This window comes from Stylophora pistillata, chromosome 10, assembly GCF_964205215.1.
Source record: "Stylophora pistillata chromosome 10, jaStyPist1.2, whole genome shotgun sequence".
NCBI lineage: Eukaryota > Metazoa > Cnidaria > Anthozoa > Scleractinia > Pocilloporidae > Stylophora > Stylophora pistillata.
In genome coordinates, this window is record NC_142528.1 from 10,303,034 (window position 1) to 10,323,491 (window position 20,458).

Below are 20,458 nucleotides of genomic sequence, written 5' to 3' on the forward strand. Positions count from 1 at the left end.
GGTGAATAACACTTTTATCTTATTCTAACGCATAAAAACAATGATTGCTGAAAGAACCCGAATGATTTAGGGCTACAATTACGAGTTTAATTACGGGAAAATGCTCCTTGAACTTCACAATTTGATGGCGAGTGAGTTATAAAGAAAACAAGAGTTATTCAAGTTAAAGAGAATGTTTTCGCCGAAACATTTTTTTTATAAGCAACTGTCACGATGTGACACCTGTCAATTGAAGAAGAAAACAGCATACGCTTTTGAAGAAACAGCAGTACTGGTATGACAAACACACACGAGTTAAATGTTCATGCGACGATTTTCTCGTAAAAAGAAAAACAGCTAGAGATCTTACGGAAAGTATTTTTTATTTCCAACGACGATTAATCTTCGAAGATTTACCTCTGTTCCGTTTTAAAATTTCACGGAAAGTCAAATTGTAAGTGAATGCAGATATGTGTTTTGGAGTTGTCAGTCTGCTTGTTTGTTTTCTGTAATGGCGTGTGTAAATCGGTTTTTCTTCCACCGAAAAGCTGAAGTCAATGAGACTTTTTCTACCTAGACACAAAGAGATTTAATGTGACTTTTATTGATCGAATTCCTGCATTTCTGCCGTGAAATTTACGACGAAAGTGTATTTTAGGATTTTGAACTGGTGCTGAATAAAATTCTTTCTTAGCCTAAACTTATAAATTCGTTTGTATCTGGCGCATGTCAAACCCATTTGCAGCGTAAAAGTCAAACAGGGATTGTCACTTACTAAATTGGCTTGCCATTAAGTCTTATGATCGCCTTCGTATGAAATTGTTTTTTTTGTTGTTGTCGTTTTACTAGTCCGCGTTTTACTAGTCCACGTTTTACTAGTCCGCGTTTTACTAGTCCGCGTTTTACTAGTCCGCGTTTTACTAGTCCGCGTTTTACTAGTCCGCGTTTTACTAGTCCACGTTTTACTAGTCCTCGTTTTACTAGTCCGCGTTTTACTAGTCCGCGTTTTACTAGTCCTCGTTTTACTAGTCCGCGTTTTACTAGTCCGCGCTTTACTAGTCCGCGTTTTACTAGTCCAGTCCAGTCCAGTCCACGCAATACCATATGCCGTCGAGCCGTATACTTAGCTGATAGTAGGCATGCCTTACTAAATGCCTAACTGACAGTTTGCGTGCCGAGCAACATTCCTAACTGGCGGTATGTATGGCAAGCTTCAAGCCTTGCAGACAGTGTGCGTGTTAAGCTACCGTGCCAAACCAATGCGGACAGATTGACATTTCGCTGCCTGAAGAGAGAAACCATTACTTTTTATGTCCATACCTCGGCAACATTCTCTCTAACAGAGCGTCAGTCTTCTTCTTTTCTTCGATCAGCTGTCCAGTTCGTTCAATCACTAGTTCTTCCAAGTTATCAGCGTACTTTTCCATCATGTAAACAACGTTGTCAAAAATGTTTGTTTTCCTTTATAGGGGAGAAACAACAAAACCACATCAAGTTCTTGCACTTGTGCTTAAGAAATCAGAGCAATCCCTTAGGCCGAAGCGACTCACATCGCATGAAACGCGTAAAAAAGAAAAAAGCTCTCACGTGGAAGTGAGTTTTTCCACGCTTTATGTAGATTTTATTAACTTGAGTCTTGATTAATTCCAAATGATATTTGATAATTGCTGTTGTGTTTTACTTTTGTTTTGTTTTGATTAGCCCTCATTACTTCCTGCTGGTGGTTTAACAAGAACTAAGCGAAATACGCCATTTTCAACTAAGAAATGATAATCTACTAGTTTCACGGTTATCGCTAATTTTTCTCGAGGATAAATAAAGATATTGATTGATTGGTCACTAGGGAGTAGGCGGGTGAAAGTGCGCATACATTCCGTTGTTGGTTAAAATCTTGTTTATAATCTTCTTGATTTCGTGGAAGTCTGGCCTCAGGTCTGGATTCTCTTCCCAACACTGTTTCATCAGCTCCCGGATTTCTTCCACTCCGGTAATTAACTCTGACACAGTTGGGCGGAAAGGTGGAAACTCCCCGTTCTGTACTCGGCTCATAATATCTGAAAGCAGTAGGAAAAGTCCAATGAAGAGATAGCGAAAAACATCGCGCAAAAATTAACCACAAGATTACAGTGTAGCCATCCACTAGGAGACGCCTCCCAAAGAATATCGGGCTCCCGCCTGAGTTAACAGAGATGTCACTTCAACAAAGATAATAGACAAACGATTGCAGAAACCGTTTATACTTTCAGTTGGACCTAAAGTTTGTTTTCCTTGAATGGAGATTTCCCTTGATATAGGTATATCTTCAAAAAATGTAACAGTTACAAAAGATTGTAAAAAATTGTTGTAATTAGGTCCAGAGTTTGTGTTCCTCGACGGAGATTTCCCTGAATAGAAACGTCCTTAAAGGTTCAACCGAATGACTTTAAAAGAAAATAAATTGAGCAGTGAAAACAATACTTTCCTACCCTTGGGATCCATATAGTTGGAACTGTAGGGGCCTTCCCTTGTGTGGAACTCTTGCAAAATGATTGCGAAGCTATAGACATCGCCTTTCTGCGTTCCTCTAGCAGGACGATTTGGAAGGCGTAAAATCTCCGGTGCAACCCACAGAAGATCTAAAATCGAAAACGTATAATACAATCAAAAGACTCTTAATTGTCACTTAACGATTCCTCTCTTAAGTTTCTAACCTTAAAGTAGACTACAATCAGGGTTACAGATATGGAGGCAAATACTAGACTGATACTCGGAGAGAGAAAACGAAAAGCGTCAGATAGCAAGGCTTTACTGAAAAGAGACTGCAGCTAACGGTATCTTACACCTACCTCTGTAGTATGCGTGCTCCGACGGATACGTTTTTCTTTGCTTTTCCTTAAAAGTTGGGAGCCCGTAATCTGCGATTTTTAACACCCAGCGGCTATCCACCAAGCAGTTGGGTGATTTAAGATCGCCATGTGACTTGATATCTGTGCTCTGGATAAAACACATTCCCTAGAAAGAGAAAAGAAAAAAAGAAGCGATTTAAGGACAGGGTGGACTCCTATTGCACAAAGTAAGGTTACTGTAAGAAAAACTGATGATCTGTTTTGACTACAGCGCTTAACTGTAAAAATTGTGGTTCCGCAGAACATTTACCAGAATCACGTTAAGACGGAATTAATCAGGAGTTTTGTGAAGTGAATATCCAATGTTTAACTTTACCTTGACTATGTCAGAAACAAGTGAAGCTATGAACATGTGATCCAACTTGACATCCTCGTTTTCCAAAATATCCTGAGTTGCGAAGAATGATAATAGTTCAGGTGATACAAAATTGATTATTCGTAGAAAATTGCATTAGCAAAGTGCACGGAGTTCAGGCACTGATTCTTTTTCAATTTTTTGAAGGTCTTTCGCATCCTTCATTCAGGAGGATTGATAGAATGTTATTGAAAATTCTGTACCTCAAAGGGTCGTTAAGAGAGAGATTTAATTCCGCGTTTACGTGAAACGGAAAACGTTGGCTTGCCCTTTCACGTTTCACGTAAAATAGAGTGAACCTTACTACTATGGCTTTCCTTGAGTCCACGTCATAACTCTCTCTAATAATGATGTTTCATTCGTCAAGATTTGAACGGCTTGAAAGATCACTCTAATGCAAAACTAAGCAATGCAGCGAATTGTACCCGCATCGACCATAAATTGAAAATCTCTCTCTCCCATTCAAGATTGTAGCCACAGGACCGCTTACCTGAAGGCTTCCCTTGGAGCAGTACTGCGAAATGATGCAAATGTTTGGTGGATCTACGCATGCACCAATAAACGGATTCAGATTGTCATGCCTTAGGTCGCGCATCTAAAAAAAACAGGCGAGATGAGCTCATTTTCAGAAAACAGGTTTTTTTCACTTTTATCTAGAGGCTTCCTGGCTATTGCAAATTTACTCCCACCATCTTTACGAGTTCTCCAACTGCAGTGGAACAAATCCCCCCACCACCAACACCTTTCGTCCCATTCGCTTGATTTCTTTCCGTACCATTGTGGCAGGTTTAGTAGTTCTTGTTGGAAAGTTATTCGACGCTCCAATTCTCCTCAGCTAATTGAACCTGTGCTCTTATCTTTCCGTGCAAAATCAATAAATCTTCAACAAAAAGGTGATGAGAAAAAAGAGAGAGAGATAAACTTCATGATATACCTTGATTAAACACCCAATTCTCAATTGTTTGACCAAGAAAAAGTAGAAAACATTTTAAGATTTTGGGAGTCAAGGGGTTAAAAAAGAGGTCTGGGGATGTTAACCAGCATATCGAACCACCATACGAACGTAAGGTAGTAAATTCTTAGTTTAAGGTCAAGAGTCGAACCTCGGCTGCAAATTCCAATTTTGCAATCGGAAGCTGCACCTACTGAGATGCTCTTTATTATCTGCGAGTTATGGTAAGTACCTGTTTTAGCTCCATCAACACAGTTCTCGTTAGATCTATGTTTTTCTTGGCCAAGCGTTTGACTGCAACGAGGTTTCCCTAGAGGAAAATAAGAGAGAGAGTGAAACACTAATGTTACTTGATTGGTTGGTGTGTTTCAATTTGTTACCAGATAAATATTCATGTACATACAAGTTGAAAGGGAAAATGAAAATACCTTGTAAACTCCGACAGCGGTAACCTTTAAAACCTCATCGTCATCTTCAAGAAGAGGCTCGAGCAGATCAGGATCGTTGTCCTTCTGTGTTAAGTAAAGGAAGGAGAGACGTAAACGACTGACGTCTGAATGACTGACTGTCTGACTGACTGATCGGCTGACTGACCGACAGACTAACTGAATGACTGATTGATTGACTGACTGACTGACTGACAGACTGACTGAGTGACTGTTTGACTGACTGATTGACTGATTGACTGATTGACTGACTGACTGACAGACTGACTGACTGACTGACAGACTGACTGACTGACTGATTGACTGACTGACTGACAGACCGACAGACTGACTGACTGACTGACTGGCTGGCTGACTGATTGGCTGACTGACTGACTGACTGACTGACTGACAGACTGACTGAGTGACTGTTTGACTGACTGATTGACTGATTGACTGACAGACCGACAGACTGACTGACTGACTGACTGACTGGCTGACTGACTGACTGACTGACTGACAGACCGACAGACTGACTGACTGACTGACTGACTGACTGACTGGCTGGCTGACTGATTGGCTGACTGACTGACTGACTGACTGACTGACAGACTGACTGAATGATTAAATGACGGACTGACCGACTACCTAACTAACTGATTGACTAAGAGAATGAATGACTGACTAACATATTGACTGACTAAATGAAAGACTGATAGGCTGACTGACTGAAAAATTGATCGATGGATCGAGTCAAACGCTGACATTCATGAGCTTCTCTACTAGTTACTAGGGCTTTCTAAAGGAAACGCCTGAGTTAAAATTCCGCCTTTTTTTTTCGTTTAGTCGCAAATCGCAGTGGAGTCCTTAACACGCATGCGCGACGTTTTGACCAATGAGCACGTGGTATGGTGTAATGGCAGAAGAAGAAGAAGTTTTCGCGATGAAAAATCAGCACAGATGCTGTGTATAATACGCTCAAAACGCTTACAGAATACGCACACAGCGTTCGCGCTAGACCCACACCGAAAAATGGCGAGCGTTTTTGGAACGAGTCGGTCAGACTTCCTTATAAGCGAACATTTATGAGTGAAACTTCATCGAGAAACATGCTATATCAACTGACCTATCCTATGTCAAGCGAGAGAGGTATAAACGCAAATCTCATCGTGTAAATAGGCGTGCACGTGAACCAGCAGAATAAACAAGTGTAGGCTCAAAACGAAGTTTCTTTCCAACAGAAAGCGGGAGTGAATATGAGTTTAGTTCTAAAACAGAACATAAATAATATTGGAACATATCGTTAATACCTACCACACAGCTTCCAAAGGAAGTAATAGAGTTCCTTTTCTTCTCAAAACAGATTTCATTGTAGTCGACCTTCCAGAGCAGACTTTTTAGTTCACGCTCAAGCCTATACTGCCTGCAAGACAGTAAAAGTTTGGATGAATCATCTTGCCCCACTCAGAAAGTTTCAAATAAAACAAATATCCCACGATCTTTAACCGTGTGTCTTTCGTCATCCTTACTCTTGAGTCTGCAGTCGCTAAAATCTTTATCAAATCAATTATTATTATTCACAAAAGTATTGTTTGGGTGGCTTTACGTATAAACAAATGGTTAAAACACTCCCATTGTGAGATTAGCCAGTTCCTTTTGTAATAGCAGTACTCATTAGTCATTTTATATACACATACAGTTTGCCAAAGTAAAAATCATGGACCACAGTTGGATAAGGTTTGGGTGACAGGTCTTCCAAATAGATTACCTGAGTTAATTGTTCCTCACAGGTTAAGAAAATTATTCAGTAAACGCGTTAAGAGATTAAAGATTAGAACGTACGTAAACGAACAACTGAGAAATGTTCTGTAGGTAGGTGGAGGAAGTACTGATTAGATCTTGTGTCAATAACCAGAGGTAGGTTACCTGTAAATGTTAAGGAGTAGAAGCAGTGACAAGAGGGCAAGTGCTCCTGATACTCCGGCAATTATTTTCGTCTTGGCATCTAATGAAAGTAATGATAAAATTTCAATGCGAAACTTCAACGAATAGCCCATTTTACAGTTGCCTGCTTGGTTGCCAAGCCTTTCAACCGGAGTGAGGCTAAGGTTGACCTTGTCATGATAGAGACGCTGCTGCTTTTCAAATATAAATTACATTTTTATCATACTAACCAGATACTGGTCTCGTTCAGCCTCACTCCAAAATTAAGGGCCTGGCAACCAAGCACGCAACTGTAGAGTGGTTTTAGCCATGTGTAGCATACATGGACAAACATGGACCGCAACACTATATGGATACTCATGCACAACCACAAACATTATCAAGCAGTATGGAATTCATCTTTTGGTTTTCCAGTGACGAGATAACACTCGACAACACATTCAGGCGAGTAGCTGGCTGGTAACCTGCCATGGACTATCCCACCATGGAGAGAAGCAATACTTCTCGTTGCTTCATGCAACGCGAGCCGAGACAAGCTCCGGATGTGTGGTCCTTTTGCCACGCGTGCTAACTTTATTTTAACTTTATACCGGTAGATGGTGTGGTCATCTCCCCTATAACGGAGATATATTAAAATGTGGAAACAAATACCTCCTTTCTCAGGTTCAATACACAATTCTCCATGAAAGCCGCACTCAGGAGAGTCCCTTGGGGGCCCAGTTCGTCCACCAGGCCATCTTAAGGTAGCGTTTGGCCGTCGAATAAAAACCTGTTCTCCTTCTTTCGTTTCATTATCAAACTTGATTTGGAAATCCCCAACTGGAATCATACCCCTCTCCCCTGCAAGAGGAAAAGAAACGTTGTAAGTTTGTGGAATCTCGTGGGTAAGAACTGCAGCAATGATTGGCTCGACACGCACAAATGTTTCGAATATCTTAAGATATATTTAGAAACAGTTATAGTTCACCACTAAATTTTCTCAGGTTCTTATTGGTTTGAATCGATTACGTGACGCGATAGTGTTCATCCGTTGAGAGACACTATCAGCCCATAGTGCCCGCCCGCGGAAAATACCCGGATGGATAGTGCCCGTCCGCGGAATATACCTGGATTGATAGTACTCATCCGTGAAAAGTTTTGAATAGTTTGACGGCCGCGAAGTTAGGCAGATCGGAAAAACAGTCACTTTTCAATTCTGACAGGTATAACGTATTATTTAGCCAATGTACGGTTGCGAATTATTGACATTTGTGACAAGCTGTAGGCGCGGAAGAAAATTTAGTGTTGAACAATAAAAACAATAGAGTGTTTCTGTCTCGGAACTATCAGTCTGATAGTTGCCCCTTGGAAATTTGATGTTCGTAAAAGTAGCATATTTGTTTTAAGAACATCAAATTTCCGCGGGGCAACTATCAGCCGATAGTTCCGAGACAGAAACACTCTATTGTGTAATTAGAGTCCTTGCAGCATGGTTCTATCGTTTAAGAGGAATGAGAAGGGAGAAGAAAGACAAAAAACCCTCAGGTGTCTCCAGGCGAGAGTAATAGACTGCATGGGTTTCCTACGTCATTGCAAACTTCCAGATTCTACATCAGAAAAAAAAAATGGAAGCCGAAAAATTTTTTGCCCTTAGAAACATTTGAGATAAGCCTCCTTGTATCGCTATTTGTTGGCGCATTTTGGCAAACCTAGCATGATATCGCGATTTTTTTTCTTTACACTTAGATCTGCAAACAGAGAATGATAGTTTAAGTCGTTGGTATGAGGAAGGAGGAAGATCACCAACCATGCATATCCAGCAACGTTAGATTGAACTCAGCATCTCCATTTACATCAAAATGAATTTTAAATCCAAGTATGCCTGAAAACGAAAACATAGTAAAGTACTAGTGGAACATAACTAAATCGATTCTAAAACCACTCAATCCAGGAACTTAGAAAGTCATTTTTGGGGAGGGAGGAACTGACCCTAAGAGCAAGGACAAGAATCAAGAGCAAAGCTGAACCCATAAGTGACGATAGGTAACGGGCTCGAATCTAGGCAAGATTCGGGTAAGGCGAGCTCCATTGCCAACTAGCTTTCCATATTGCGTACTTGTTGTCTCTTCTTTCCTTTTCCTTGATTTAGTATCTAAAGCGTATTCTGCTCGAGGAAGTTATGAGGGAACGGCAGCGCATTTCGTAGACTACTCCGGTTCAGCAGTTGTGATACAAATCTCCACTGAATTTACGAACATGCCACGACCATCTATGTAAAACAGCTTACCATGAAAAAGGCAAGACTTGACAAAAGATTCCTCTGGTTGTAACACACAAATACACTTGTTAACCCCAACTTATAAAATATCTTCTTGAACCAAGTGGCCCATCCGACCGGGGCTTATCCCATTTCCCAGGGAGTATTACGACCACCCCGCACCCGGATGGGATACTAGTCCATCGCAAGGTTACCCTCCGGCATTTCATCGGGATTCCCTGACAATTCGCCAGTAACTATTTATGCTCCTGGGTGGAGAAAGAAGCTGTGAAAGTAAATTATTTCTCCCTGGAACACAACACAATGAAACAGCCAAGTCTCGATCTCGGATCTATCGACCTGCAGCTCAGTGGACTGACCATTATGTCACCGTGTCCCCCACTAACTAATAAAGTAACGATGCAAAAACAAGGAAGGCGACTTACTGTCGTATTGGATGTCATGTAACTTGTTTGCAATGTTCTGTCCTGTCAAAGCTTCCTTCCTTGCCAGTGTCTTGTTGAGCGCAATCGCGTACTGGTACACGGCATCGTAAAGATACGCTCCGTAGATAGGTGGCTAAGGAGCAAAAAAAAATAATACCGTTATTGCAATCCAAGGTCAGGCAAATAAAATTCAGAATTCACTATTAAAAAAAAAAAAAAAAAAAAAAATCGAAGGTCAGGTTTATAGAATTACAGCTGTGAAGAACTGCTTGTATAACTAGGTACAGAAGAGAAACTCGTGCCTTGAAGTGGCAGAAGAACTCAGAAGAGAATTTGTTCCATACTGAGGCCAAGCACAGTCAAGCTGTTATTACCAAGTGAAAAACAAAAAGGACGTTCACACCCAAATATACGACTATTTTCGATGTTGGAGAATAACAATTACTGCGAAAAAAAAACAGGGCATCGCAGATACCTTGAGTAGAAAAAAAGAGAAGAGCCGTGAGAGTAACTCGTTTTGCACAAGAACACGACACAACCTGAGCCTCATTATCCAAAATCTTGCGCGGTATTCAAGCGGCAGCTGCATATGTTATCAAAGCATAAATCAGTATATGATAATCGCTTAGCATAAAATCAGTCGCCTACCCGAGTTTTGTTCGCAAGGAACCTTGAATTGTTTTTCCACAGATAGCCTTTGTATTTCTCACTGTAAAAGGGAGGGTCAGGGGAACGGCGCTTCAACTCCTCTGCAAACTTGGTATAGCTTTCAGATGTGGGGCTTTTTATAGCCAGAACAAAAACAGCTTCGAAAGCTTTTTGCAAATGATTATATCTATTCAAAGTTTCCTTGTGGCTGCTGAAAAACCACTTGAAAGGCTTTTCGGTGTACACCGCCATTTGAGCTTGATCCAGTTCAAACATTATAAAAGCGTAATCGCCATTTGTCATGTCTTCATCATATGCGTGAAGCATTCCTTCCCTGGCTATGTTCAAATCGGACACAAAAACCACAACTAGAAAGGAAGCATATGTGTTATTAAGCGACAGTTTAAATGTATGATATTCCCATTTAGTATAATTTCACAGCTGAGCAAAGAGTTTCCAGCAATCTGATTGGTCGAGCGGTTCGTCGAATAATCCCCGAGACGAAGTCGAGGGGATTATTCGACGATATTCACCTCGCCTTCGGCGAATAATTGTTAAATATTCACAGCCGTTCAGTCATCACTACACCGGTTGTTTACGAACCAACATATTGACCAGCTCACAGTTGGCTTATTAGCCAAGTTGGCTCCTCCAAGTAAAGGTGTCTTAAACCAGAGGTTCCAATGCAATAATGACAACGATTGCCGAGGTCGCTCGGCTGCGAAATGGTGATACAAATTGTCGTGTAGCGCAAGCGACGTAACCATGGCAATGACAGTGACATTAACAAGAATGTCATTGAGAGTGGCAACAACACGCTGTGAGGATAGGGGTGTTGTAATAACAGCTGTAGCAGAAGCACTAATGACATATCCGCAGTGGACGGAAGGTTAAGTCTGCTCTCTGGCCGACGGGCTCATCTAGCTAGAGTTTATCCTAGTTTTTGCAGCATGAAGCGAGTAAGAGTGTAGTTTATACCCCTACAGCATCTCCCACATTAGCTGTGTTGGCAACCCCCCCCCCCCCCTAACGGCAGCGGCAGTGAGATTTGCAGGAGTGCTGTTTGCGGTAAAGACAAGGGTAAGAATAATGGCACGGTCGTGATACTAGCGGCGGAAAGAATTAAGTCGAACGAGAGCGTTGGTAACAGATGCAGTAGCATATTAGGCATTTTTGGGATACTATCAGTAATGGAATGTTTTAAAGTTGGCTTTCATGCAATAATTAACAATTATTCCACGAGCGCGCGTTGGATATGAGATGATAGATAGCCAACTCGGCGCTACGCGCCTCGTTGGCTATAATCATCCCATATCCAACAAGCGCGAGTGGAATAATTGTTTTATTAAAAACGTTAAATTAAATTATTAAACTTTATTAAATTTTTAGCTCCCTTTTAATTTTAAGCTGACACCTACGCTTATCATATTTGTAGATTATGGTATATTGGCTGATATACCATAATGGCTAAGCCAATAAAAAGTCTTGAATTGCATTATCCAATGATCTAGTTTTTAATAATAACTATTATGATAGTGGTGGTTATTTGGGACAAGAAAAGCGGAAATTATTTCATGCAATAACAGCTAAAGAGGTGTTATTTGGAATGAGAATGGCGAAAACAGTTGAACCTATGCTGAAATCTTTATTGCAATAATCTAAGAAACTTAATACGTACTTCGAGCTTCTTCTTTTATCTTTTTCATGATTTCTCTGTAGTTGTCTGAATGGTTTTTAGGCCTGTACAACGCTGAATGATGCGTAAGCAGCTCCAGCGCCACAGTTATTCCTTTCGCCCTCAGTCGTGTTGCCAAGTTGTCCTTCATTTCGATCCATTTCGTTACGTTTTCGCAGATGATCGCCACTCTCTTCCAATTGAAGTGTTTGAGCAGTGACAGTAGACTTGGAGTAAGTTTAGTGTCAACAGCAAACGTTCGAATAAAGGTCGGATACAACCTTTTGTATGAAACCTCCGGATTTCCACACATCTGTAAAAACAAATTGAGAACAAAAAGTTGGAAAATTGTGGACACCTGGTTCCAGTTGTTCGAAGGACAGATAACACTATCCAAAGGACAAATCACTATGTAGCAGATAAATGTCAACAAAACGTACTGGTGCTATCCACTGGTTAGAGATTTATCTATTGTATTGTATTGTATTTTTTTAAATTCCTCCATTTCAACAAATTAGAATCTAATGAATAATTACAAGAAAGATAAGAAGACGAAGAGGGGCATACTATAGCGAGCTAATTAAATGCCCTTTACGTTAAATTACATATTTTCATATAGTAAAAGGAAGCGATACAAATATAAGAGAGAGAAAAGGAATCACACCTCAAACAACAAATATGTAAATAAAACATGGTCAAAGGAAGACATTAATCAGTACTGAAAAAGGTAAGGTTAGAAAAGTGCTCTTTCAAAACGTTTTTTTAGTGGGCTTCTCCCGTATAGATATAGGAATATCAATCCAATACTGATAGTAGCACCCTATATCTGTTAGACAGAATCTCCTTATATTTATTCTGAAGAAGCTAGGGTTCACGTGCTACAAAGATGTACTTCTAGTGTAGCATTATCATGGATCTCAGATACAATTTAAGACAGAGAAAAAATTAGAAGATTTTTTTGTCTAGTACACGATCGTAAAATAGCTGACACGTACTTAATTTAACTTTATCGGGAAGCTTAATTAGGCCAAGAACTACATAATGGGAGATTTATCAATAGGATAGTGGACAATATCGTAGTTTTTACGCGGCGAAAAAGTCACCTGAACTCGGTAATCTTCGGAGAAGGCAGTATCATACTAGTTCAAGTTGTGCTAAGACATGTTATGGTCGTGTAGTCTGATCTTCGCCTTCGCTTCCGACATCATATCTTCGCCTTCTGGGAGATTTCTAATGGTAATTAAACTGAGTGGAGTGCAATTTGGGCTGAAATCATACGCGTGATTTCAAAATCGAACGAGTGCGGTTTGAAATCACAAGTATGATTTCAGACCAAAATTGGACGGCACGAGGTTCAATTACCACTTTATTACATCCATTTTGAAATCACCCAAATACGAGACTTGGTCAATTCAAATATTTTATTACACGACTTGGGCAGTCAGAGGGCCAATAACTAAAATCAACCAATCAAAATGCTCTATTGCTTGGTTAATAAGATATATTTATTGATGCAGTACTGAGTCGGTTTTTAAATAAAAAGCGGAACCGGAAAACGCTTTTACATATTATTTTGTATGCAAAACAGAAAGACTTTGATGTCATATGTCAAAAACTCAGTCAAGCGTAAAATGATGCGATTTAGAGCAAAAAATGGTGCGATTCGTGAAAAAATCGCACCAATTAGAGCCAATTAGATTACAGGGACCACCAGTGATTTCAAAATGGATGTAATAAATGATTGAATTGAACTTTCAAACAAGCCATTTGAACATCTAAAACTAAATGAAGTAATCTTCTACTAACAGAATCCGCTCGATTGTTTACATCTGATGTTCCTAGAAGATGATTTAAACTTGGTTGTTTAATAGCGAGTGAATTTATTGCTGCAAACTACTGAGCTATCTATGACAAAACTTAAACCTTCAGTAGTTGTTGAGACTACTGGGTTGTTTTGAGGTGTTCTGCTAAACGATTTAGGTTTTATATACAACCAGGCAAACTTTGATTGTTCTTTAATTGCGCCCTCCCAGGCTACTAGATGATAAGCTCAAAACGGCTTCATTCCAACATTTATTTTGGGAAAACTTCGTTGTAATGTAATCATGTCAATGACAGTTTTCCAAAGCGAATTTTTTACGGTTTCTTACACTAGATATGAGTTTGAATGCAGTCTTGCTTGTTTACCTCGTTCCTTCCAGCACAATCTCAGAGGTAATTTTAAACTGTACCTCAGCTGTTCCTATAAAACTTAAGCTGTTTGTATTTAATTGAGTCTACTTTGACTGGCTGTTAATCAGCTTTCATCGGTTCCATGCGCTCGAATTTTCATAAAGCGAAAAGAACTGCCGCGTTACTTGTCTGACATTTTGTCCTGTTACTAATTTTTCATATGAATAAAGGCTGATAGTTTCTAAAGAAACTGTTTGGGGCTGCGTCGGTGGGGATAACGAAATAATTTGGATATATCAACCAAGTTGAAATGGTAAATTGGCTACCGTAACGATTACAAAAGCTGACGTTTCGAGCGTTAGCCCTTCGTCGGAGCGAATTCGTCGGAGCTAATTTTTCATAACCATTATCGGCCGGAGGGTATTAACGCTGTATAATTGCTTTTAGCCAATCAGAGTGCGCGTTTTATCGGTCACGGGCCCTAAGCCATCTATTAATTATGTGTTATTGACCATGCGTGAGATCAAAATGGCTGAACATTGACCGAATGCAAAAAAAAAAGAAAAAGCAAGGCTAATATCCAACCATCTTGACCGAACAAGCTTGGTCAATAAAGGACTTATTCACAAGTTAACTATGAAAACTGTCGTTTCCTCTGATAAGAATGTTTTTTTCTGAGAAGAGTTTAAGAGCATCATGAAAACAAAACTATACAGCTGTAAATTTGCGTTTCTTTAAACCAAGAAAGAAAAGAAGAACACCAAGAGGAGACGCCAGTTTTTATGACGAAGATACACCCTCAATTATCGAGTGACATGTCAAACATAAATTGGATCACCTCCGAAAAAAAGCCGAATTGTTAAAAGTGAATATAATTCTGAATTCGAAACGGATATTGAACAGTTTCGATCTTTCTAAAAATATATACGAGTATTTCGCTTAGGACCAATAGCGACAAAATGTTTTTTTTTTTTTTTTTTTAATGATAATTATTACTAATTAAAAATCCAGGTGTTTTCTTTAAATGTATCAAATTCACACGGCGGCACTTTTCTCGCAAGATATGGTCGTTTTTGGCATATTTAATGTTCTTATGAAAAAGAATCTTGAAGGTCTGAAAAAGTGAGGCGCTTATAGTTTGCTATAAAATTTCATTTTTTTTAACGAGGGCTTTTAACGGCGAAGAGACATTTCTATGACTCGCTTTTATTTCATCGTCTCTCTTTTAAAACCAAGAACGATTAATTAAACGCAAATTTTCATTGACTAACAAACTTAAAACTTCGTGAAAAAAAAAAGCTATGCTTTGGTCCTTTGCTCGATAACTGGTCTACTCAATTTTCCCCATTGAAAAATGAACAAGATTGGAGCTACACCGGTAGTAATAATTTAAGACTTTGGAAATATTTTTTTCCTTTAAACGCGATCCCGCATAATATAAATATGAACTAAGCAAATAATATTTGGCTTGTTGCCTCTTCAAGTGGACATTTTACAGAAGTACACACCCAAATTATCATTTCCCAATTAACAGGATAAAAAGAGCTACTTACATATGATATCATGGTCTTATTGAATGATGCGGCCAGCCTGGCAGAAGTGTTACAGCTACATCCCGGTCCGATAAACGCCGTAACGCCTTGATTCATTTGATATACAACGGACTGCAATGTTTTAAGCTCTTTACAGTCGGTGTCGTTCCAGATGAAAGTGACATTCATACCAGTCAGAAGGTCAGACCTTCCGTTGATATGGTCCACCGCGATACTCATGGCGGAAGCAAAGAACTCGCCTCGATTGAAATAGTTTCCGATTCGTTCAGCGCGTTTGAAAGGGATCAAAAGGCCAAGTTTAACTTCTTCTGCGGTCGGCGAAGGGACGTGAAATAGAACGGCAAAGAGAGCCAGCCATCCGCATGTCCTTACAGCCATTGCGACGGATGTTTTTCCCTAATCACAAACCACATTCGTGCTGCTTTACCTTGTTAGTAGTCACGGAATCAAAAAGATCGTCTATCTGGATCTGTTTTCACAAGTGAAATCAATTCAGCAGATCGTTCGAAGATGGTATTCCGTGCTATCTAGTGAAATTGTCGGTGTTTTAGGCCACAGAACAAAAACGCAAGCATAGACAATGGATGTTGATTAAATTTCATCGAAAAATAATGTGCTTCCTTATTTAAACACTTTCCAAATTCACGGTTTGCCAAAGTGTTTCCTCGGTTGATGACCTGCAAGAAATTAAAAAATATGAAAAAACAGGGTTGTTTTAAAATTTCCAAGCACAGAACAAAACCAAGAATACGAAATTTGAAAAGCTACCGCGTAAAAGGACATCAAACATCCCGATTCGCGCAGGTATATGTTAATTATGTTAATTAATTTGGCTGCAATTTAAATATCAACATTACCTGGCAAATGTTTTGCCAACCTCACGTGGCTAAGCACTGCCACTTTACTTTTATAAATAAAGAAAACAACTGCCAAAAGGTGATGATGTCGAGTTCATCGAAACACCATTGCTAGTCACTATATAGCGCCCTAATGTTTTGCGATCTGATCGTCGATGCTCTTAACAAAAATAAAACTGGTATCAGTATCTTTGCCTTACGATTGGCTGGTTCGTTTTTTTTTTATTTTAAGAGAGGCAGATGGCTGGCAAAAGATACTGATCTTACCAAGAAGCTCGCAAACAAATATCATAATGAAGACTTAAGTTTCTATTAAAAGAAGCAATCCAGAAAATATTGTCCGAAATGGAGTTTTTCATGAACCGGGATGGTGATGCATTTTTAATGTTTGACTTGAACATTCGTTTTTAATATTGGTCCAAGATTAATTAGGTTGGTACGTGATGCTTATGGTTTCTCCTTAATTTCTCCAAAAAAGTGGGCGTGCTGTGAAATTAAGTAAACAAGACAGAAGATGGCCTTATTCTGCTGTGAAATTAAGTAAACAAGACAGAAGATGGCATTATTCTTCATAAAGGGAAAAAATTGTTCTAAAAAGAACCATAACATAATTACCAAATGCTGCTAATAAAAAATGAGACAAAAAATCTTCGAAATAATGTTAATATTATGTTAGATTAACTCTTAAATTATGGGTCACAGAACGAAATTTTATTATGTACTTGGAACAGAAGGCGCGGAGCCATGTTCCGCTGATTGAGCCTTTCGTCTGATGGCTCTCTCTCCTTCTCGTTGTTGTTGGGGTTTCGTATCGTCCTCTTCGTCACAGAAGAAATTCAAATTGCATGCTTGTCTGCAAAAACTGTTGTCTAGCTTAGTCGTTTGACATAAAACACAACTGCACCCTTTTTTTATTTTTAAAGGTTTACTTCCATTCCGTGTCAAAAGAGTGGCTTGCGATTAACTAAAACTTCATCGAAGCACTTCCATTCTGAAACAGATCAAGTAAAAGACGGAACTTCACAATCTTAGTATCTTTCATTTCCTAATGAACGAAAGTCTTTTTCTAAGATCATTAAGTTTTTCAATGCATGATAAACTGCCAGGTGGCACCTTTGAGAGGTCAAATTGAATAATGATGATGTTATTAATATCATATTTATCAACATCATTATGGTTACTTTATTAAGCGAACATTATGGACATGGTTACTTTTATTATCATTGCTGGTGTTATGTGGTAAAAAAATATTTGAATATTGACGGAATTTCCATAGGGTAGTTCTTCGTCTGGCTGTTCACTTTGAGACGTGCATCAAATAAATACAGAGCGAAAGGAGAAAAAACGAAAACATGCATGCAAGAACGAAAGCAATGGTTTTAAATTCCTTGCGCATACACACAGCAAAAACAAAATTCTGCAGTGACAGTTATTAAGTTTGGACATGGGGTCAAAAATTCAGACTAGTTAGTCCATAATGCAACCAAAAAGCTGATTGCTAGCGGCCAGAATTTCTTCGTTTTTCTTCCGTGCTGTAAAAATGGAATATGGCTCTATTTACAAAATCCATTTTCCTTTTCCGCAATACAAAAACGTCTGGCAACTTTCCTCTTTTTTTTTTTTTTCAATTGTTCTCGCTGGGTCGAAATGAAATTCGAAGTAATTTACTTCATCTTTTTTGTTGCTTGTTTTACTTTTATTACCAGAAAAGCAGACTTGAACTTTAGTAAAAAAAAGTTTCAAACCCCACTTTTTTTATTCTTTTCGGAGAAAACCAAAATGAATTTGAAATTTGAAATTTGTTTTTACAGCTTAGAGGAATCAAATAACTAAAATGAAAGTTTTATTTCTTTCTCCACACGGCTGAAAAATCTTCGATTTTATTACTGCTCTTAGTAACAGTAAATGTCACCACCTACGTGTAGCACGGATCGAAACGTCAACCAATAATAATCACATGTAAATCTAGCATTTTCTTCACCAAGGGCTTCTTTATATGTATATAGATTCATACACACTAGACATACAAAAATGTTGGTTTCCTTTACAATCACCAAACGTTAATGAATTGTCAACCACCGAGTGACGAACCAATTCGCCCGTCGTTTTCATTACATTTCGAAGCAAAATTATAGCACTTTAGTGTTTCCTGTCAATCATCGCCTTTTATAGTTCGAACTCTGTGCAATGAGATTTCCAAACTCTGCACGGAAACGTTAATATCGTGCACACGTGATAATAAAGTTGTCAGGAAAAAGGAGAGACCAATTCTATAACAACCTAATCCTCCTTTGAGATCAAAAAAAAATTACCATTCGTGATCTACGTACTTTTAATAAGACGACAAAGTTCGGCTTTTTCTAACTAGGTCAATAGGAGAGGATCACTTTTTCTAAAGCAGACGATGTAATGGGCAAGTCAGACGCGTTTGGAATTCTTTGATTTTTTTACCTCATTCCGGCCTTTCTTAGCCAACAAAGATACTAACACTTCCCTTTCCCCTTGCCCCTTAGTTTTCTCCTACACCTCTTCCCCCCCCCCCCCCCCCCCCTCTATACTCCTTCCTTCTTTCGCCTCGGAGAGAGTTATAAAAATTTCACCCTCGGGGCGAAAAAAGTAAGAAAAAAAAAAGACAATACTTAAATAGGCTTCTGAATTTCACCTTCAAAATATCTGATAAGTTCGCACACAACAAGAAACTTGGATCGTTGCATTTTGAAAATGGGACAAGCCTTATTAGCCACTAGCAATGCTGAATATATGATGAAAGTTGCCTACGACCAATAAATTTTCATCATCTGTGAATAGATTTTTGAGAGACAAAAGTCGCTCGTAATGATTGTTTTAATGGCAAAAATTGTGCGGCGTAATTCGGAGTCGACCATTGAGGAGTGTGACAAATATGTTCAGTAACTGGTCCGTAACAGATGCAAATACACGAATCAAATCAAATAATGGCCACTATGGTACTTTCAACTAAGCAGTAATGACATCTAAAAGGCCTTGAAAACAACAAAAAGTGGTGAACCATGGCAAGCTTGAAGAGCACTACCAGTAGGGGTTCGACCTTAGCCCAGCGTGTGTTCTCGCACGTAGCTGGCACATTTCGTTAAAGACGAAAAGGTCACAACAACATTTGCTCAAATATGCACATACCTTGAAGTTGTCATTTTAAAAGGAGATGGATAAAACGTGACGAGCTGTTGACCTTATTAACTTGACAAATAACAACTTTTGAACAGTTAATTTTAGAATAATATCTCCAGAGTGGTATTATTCCAAAATATTGCCGAATTAGAAAACACTAGGAAGCACATTTCCTTGTTTATGTTCGATTTTTACTAATTAATGTTGATTTGTAAGATGCACTTGCGAGTAAGTGACAACTGATCGATTTCCGCTTGATTAGAAAGGCATGTTAACCGTGATTGCTTTTTCTTTAAAAGTCGCATCACAATGGAGATAGTTCAAATCGTTTATATCTTAATGTACATCACTGACACGCGATCAAAATTAGTGCGCTCTCTTTAGTTGTGGCGGTTTTTGGTTATAAGCGGCATCGAAATTCAGACTTTCTCGCCAAATTCGATGTGAAAGAAAACTGACAAAAACATCATTCGTCTTCCAGAAACGATTGACGAGTCGTTTTTTCTTGCCTCGAGCAATATTTGAGTGCCAATATATTTTTATTGAGCTATTTTACATAAATCTGTCTGGCAAACGGCGAAAAGATCAATACCTGGCTGTATTTTACAGCTTGACTCTCTTTGCTGGAAGACCGTAATATGATAATAATTACATTGATTTTCGACTTTTTATGAAAGCGGAACACGAAGAATAAATAGAAAATGAAAAGGGCTCGAGATGAATGTTTAATCTAGTTTGATACTGTGGGTTTGCGGTGAATGTAAGTGCTAAGCCAAAATATTACGAACGCCATAGGCAGAGCGCTTTAAGCAATTATAGCCAGTCTAAGGTTTCGCCTTCATCGAAAGAAGAGCTGTGAGTGACGGTACGGTGGTAAAGTAACTCCTATCTGAATCACACTCTCGAATTATGTACGTACAGCCACTTGAATAGTCAAGAATTACCGGAAGAACAGATGGCCAACAAAGGAAGTTTGTGCTCAGACAAAGGCCCAGAGAACAGAAAATTAATCGTGTCGACATGCCGCTAAGTGGCGTATGAAGCACTTCAGACAGTTGAACTGAGAAAAATCTTGAAGAAACTACTGTTCTCGCTCGTGGGAGAGAGTAACACAATGCCGGCTGATAAAACAAATTGACTTTGTGAGCTTATTATGAAATATTGAACCCATAAGAAAGCCGCAA

The 20,458-nt window shown here is 39.1% G+C and overlaps 1 protein-coding gene across 6 annotated transcripts in view; it reads right to left on the reverse strand.

Moving 5' to 3' along the window:
- Positions 1-20,458, reverse strand: part of LOC111321593 (atrial natriuretic peptide receptor 1) — a 55,596-nt gene that overhangs the window by 11,353 nt on the left and 23,785 nt on the right. For all 6 annotated transcript variants that reach the window (XM_088736613.1, XM_088736614.1, XM_088736616.1 and 3 more), the window contains 16 exons: positions 15,271-15,947; positions 11,549-11,858; positions 9,871-10,238; positions 9,223-9,355; positions 8,327-8,401; positions 7,192-7,380; positions 6,523-6,601; positions 5,911-6,019; positions 4,600-4,683; positions 4,404-4,481; positions 3,710-3,814; positions 3,181-3,252; positions 2,805-2,970; positions 2,445-2,594; positions 1,850-2,033; positions 1,300-1,440 (listed from right to left, as the gene is read on the reverse strand). In XM_088736613.1, coding sequence (XP_088592739.1) covers positions 1,300-1,440; positions 1,850-2,033; positions 2,445-2,594; positions 2,805-2,970; positions 3,181-3,252; positions 3,710-3,814; positions 4,404-4,481; positions 4,600-4,683; positions 5,911-6,019; positions 6,523-6,601; positions 7,192-7,380; positions 8,327-8,401; positions 9,223-9,355; positions 9,871-10,238; positions 11,549-11,858; positions 15,271-15,648 — 2,621 coding nt within the window. In that variant the 5' untranslated portion in view covers positions 15,649-15,947. The remainder of the gene's footprint in view (positions 1-1,299; positions 1,441-1,849; positions 2,034-2,444; positions 2,595-2,804; positions 2,971-3,180; positions 3,253-3,709; positions 3,815-4,403; positions 4,482-4,599; positions 4,684-5,910; positions 6,020-6,522; positions 6,602-7,191; positions 7,381-8,326; positions 8,402-9,222; positions 9,356-9,870; positions 10,239-11,548; positions 11,859-15,270; positions 15,948-20,458) is intronic.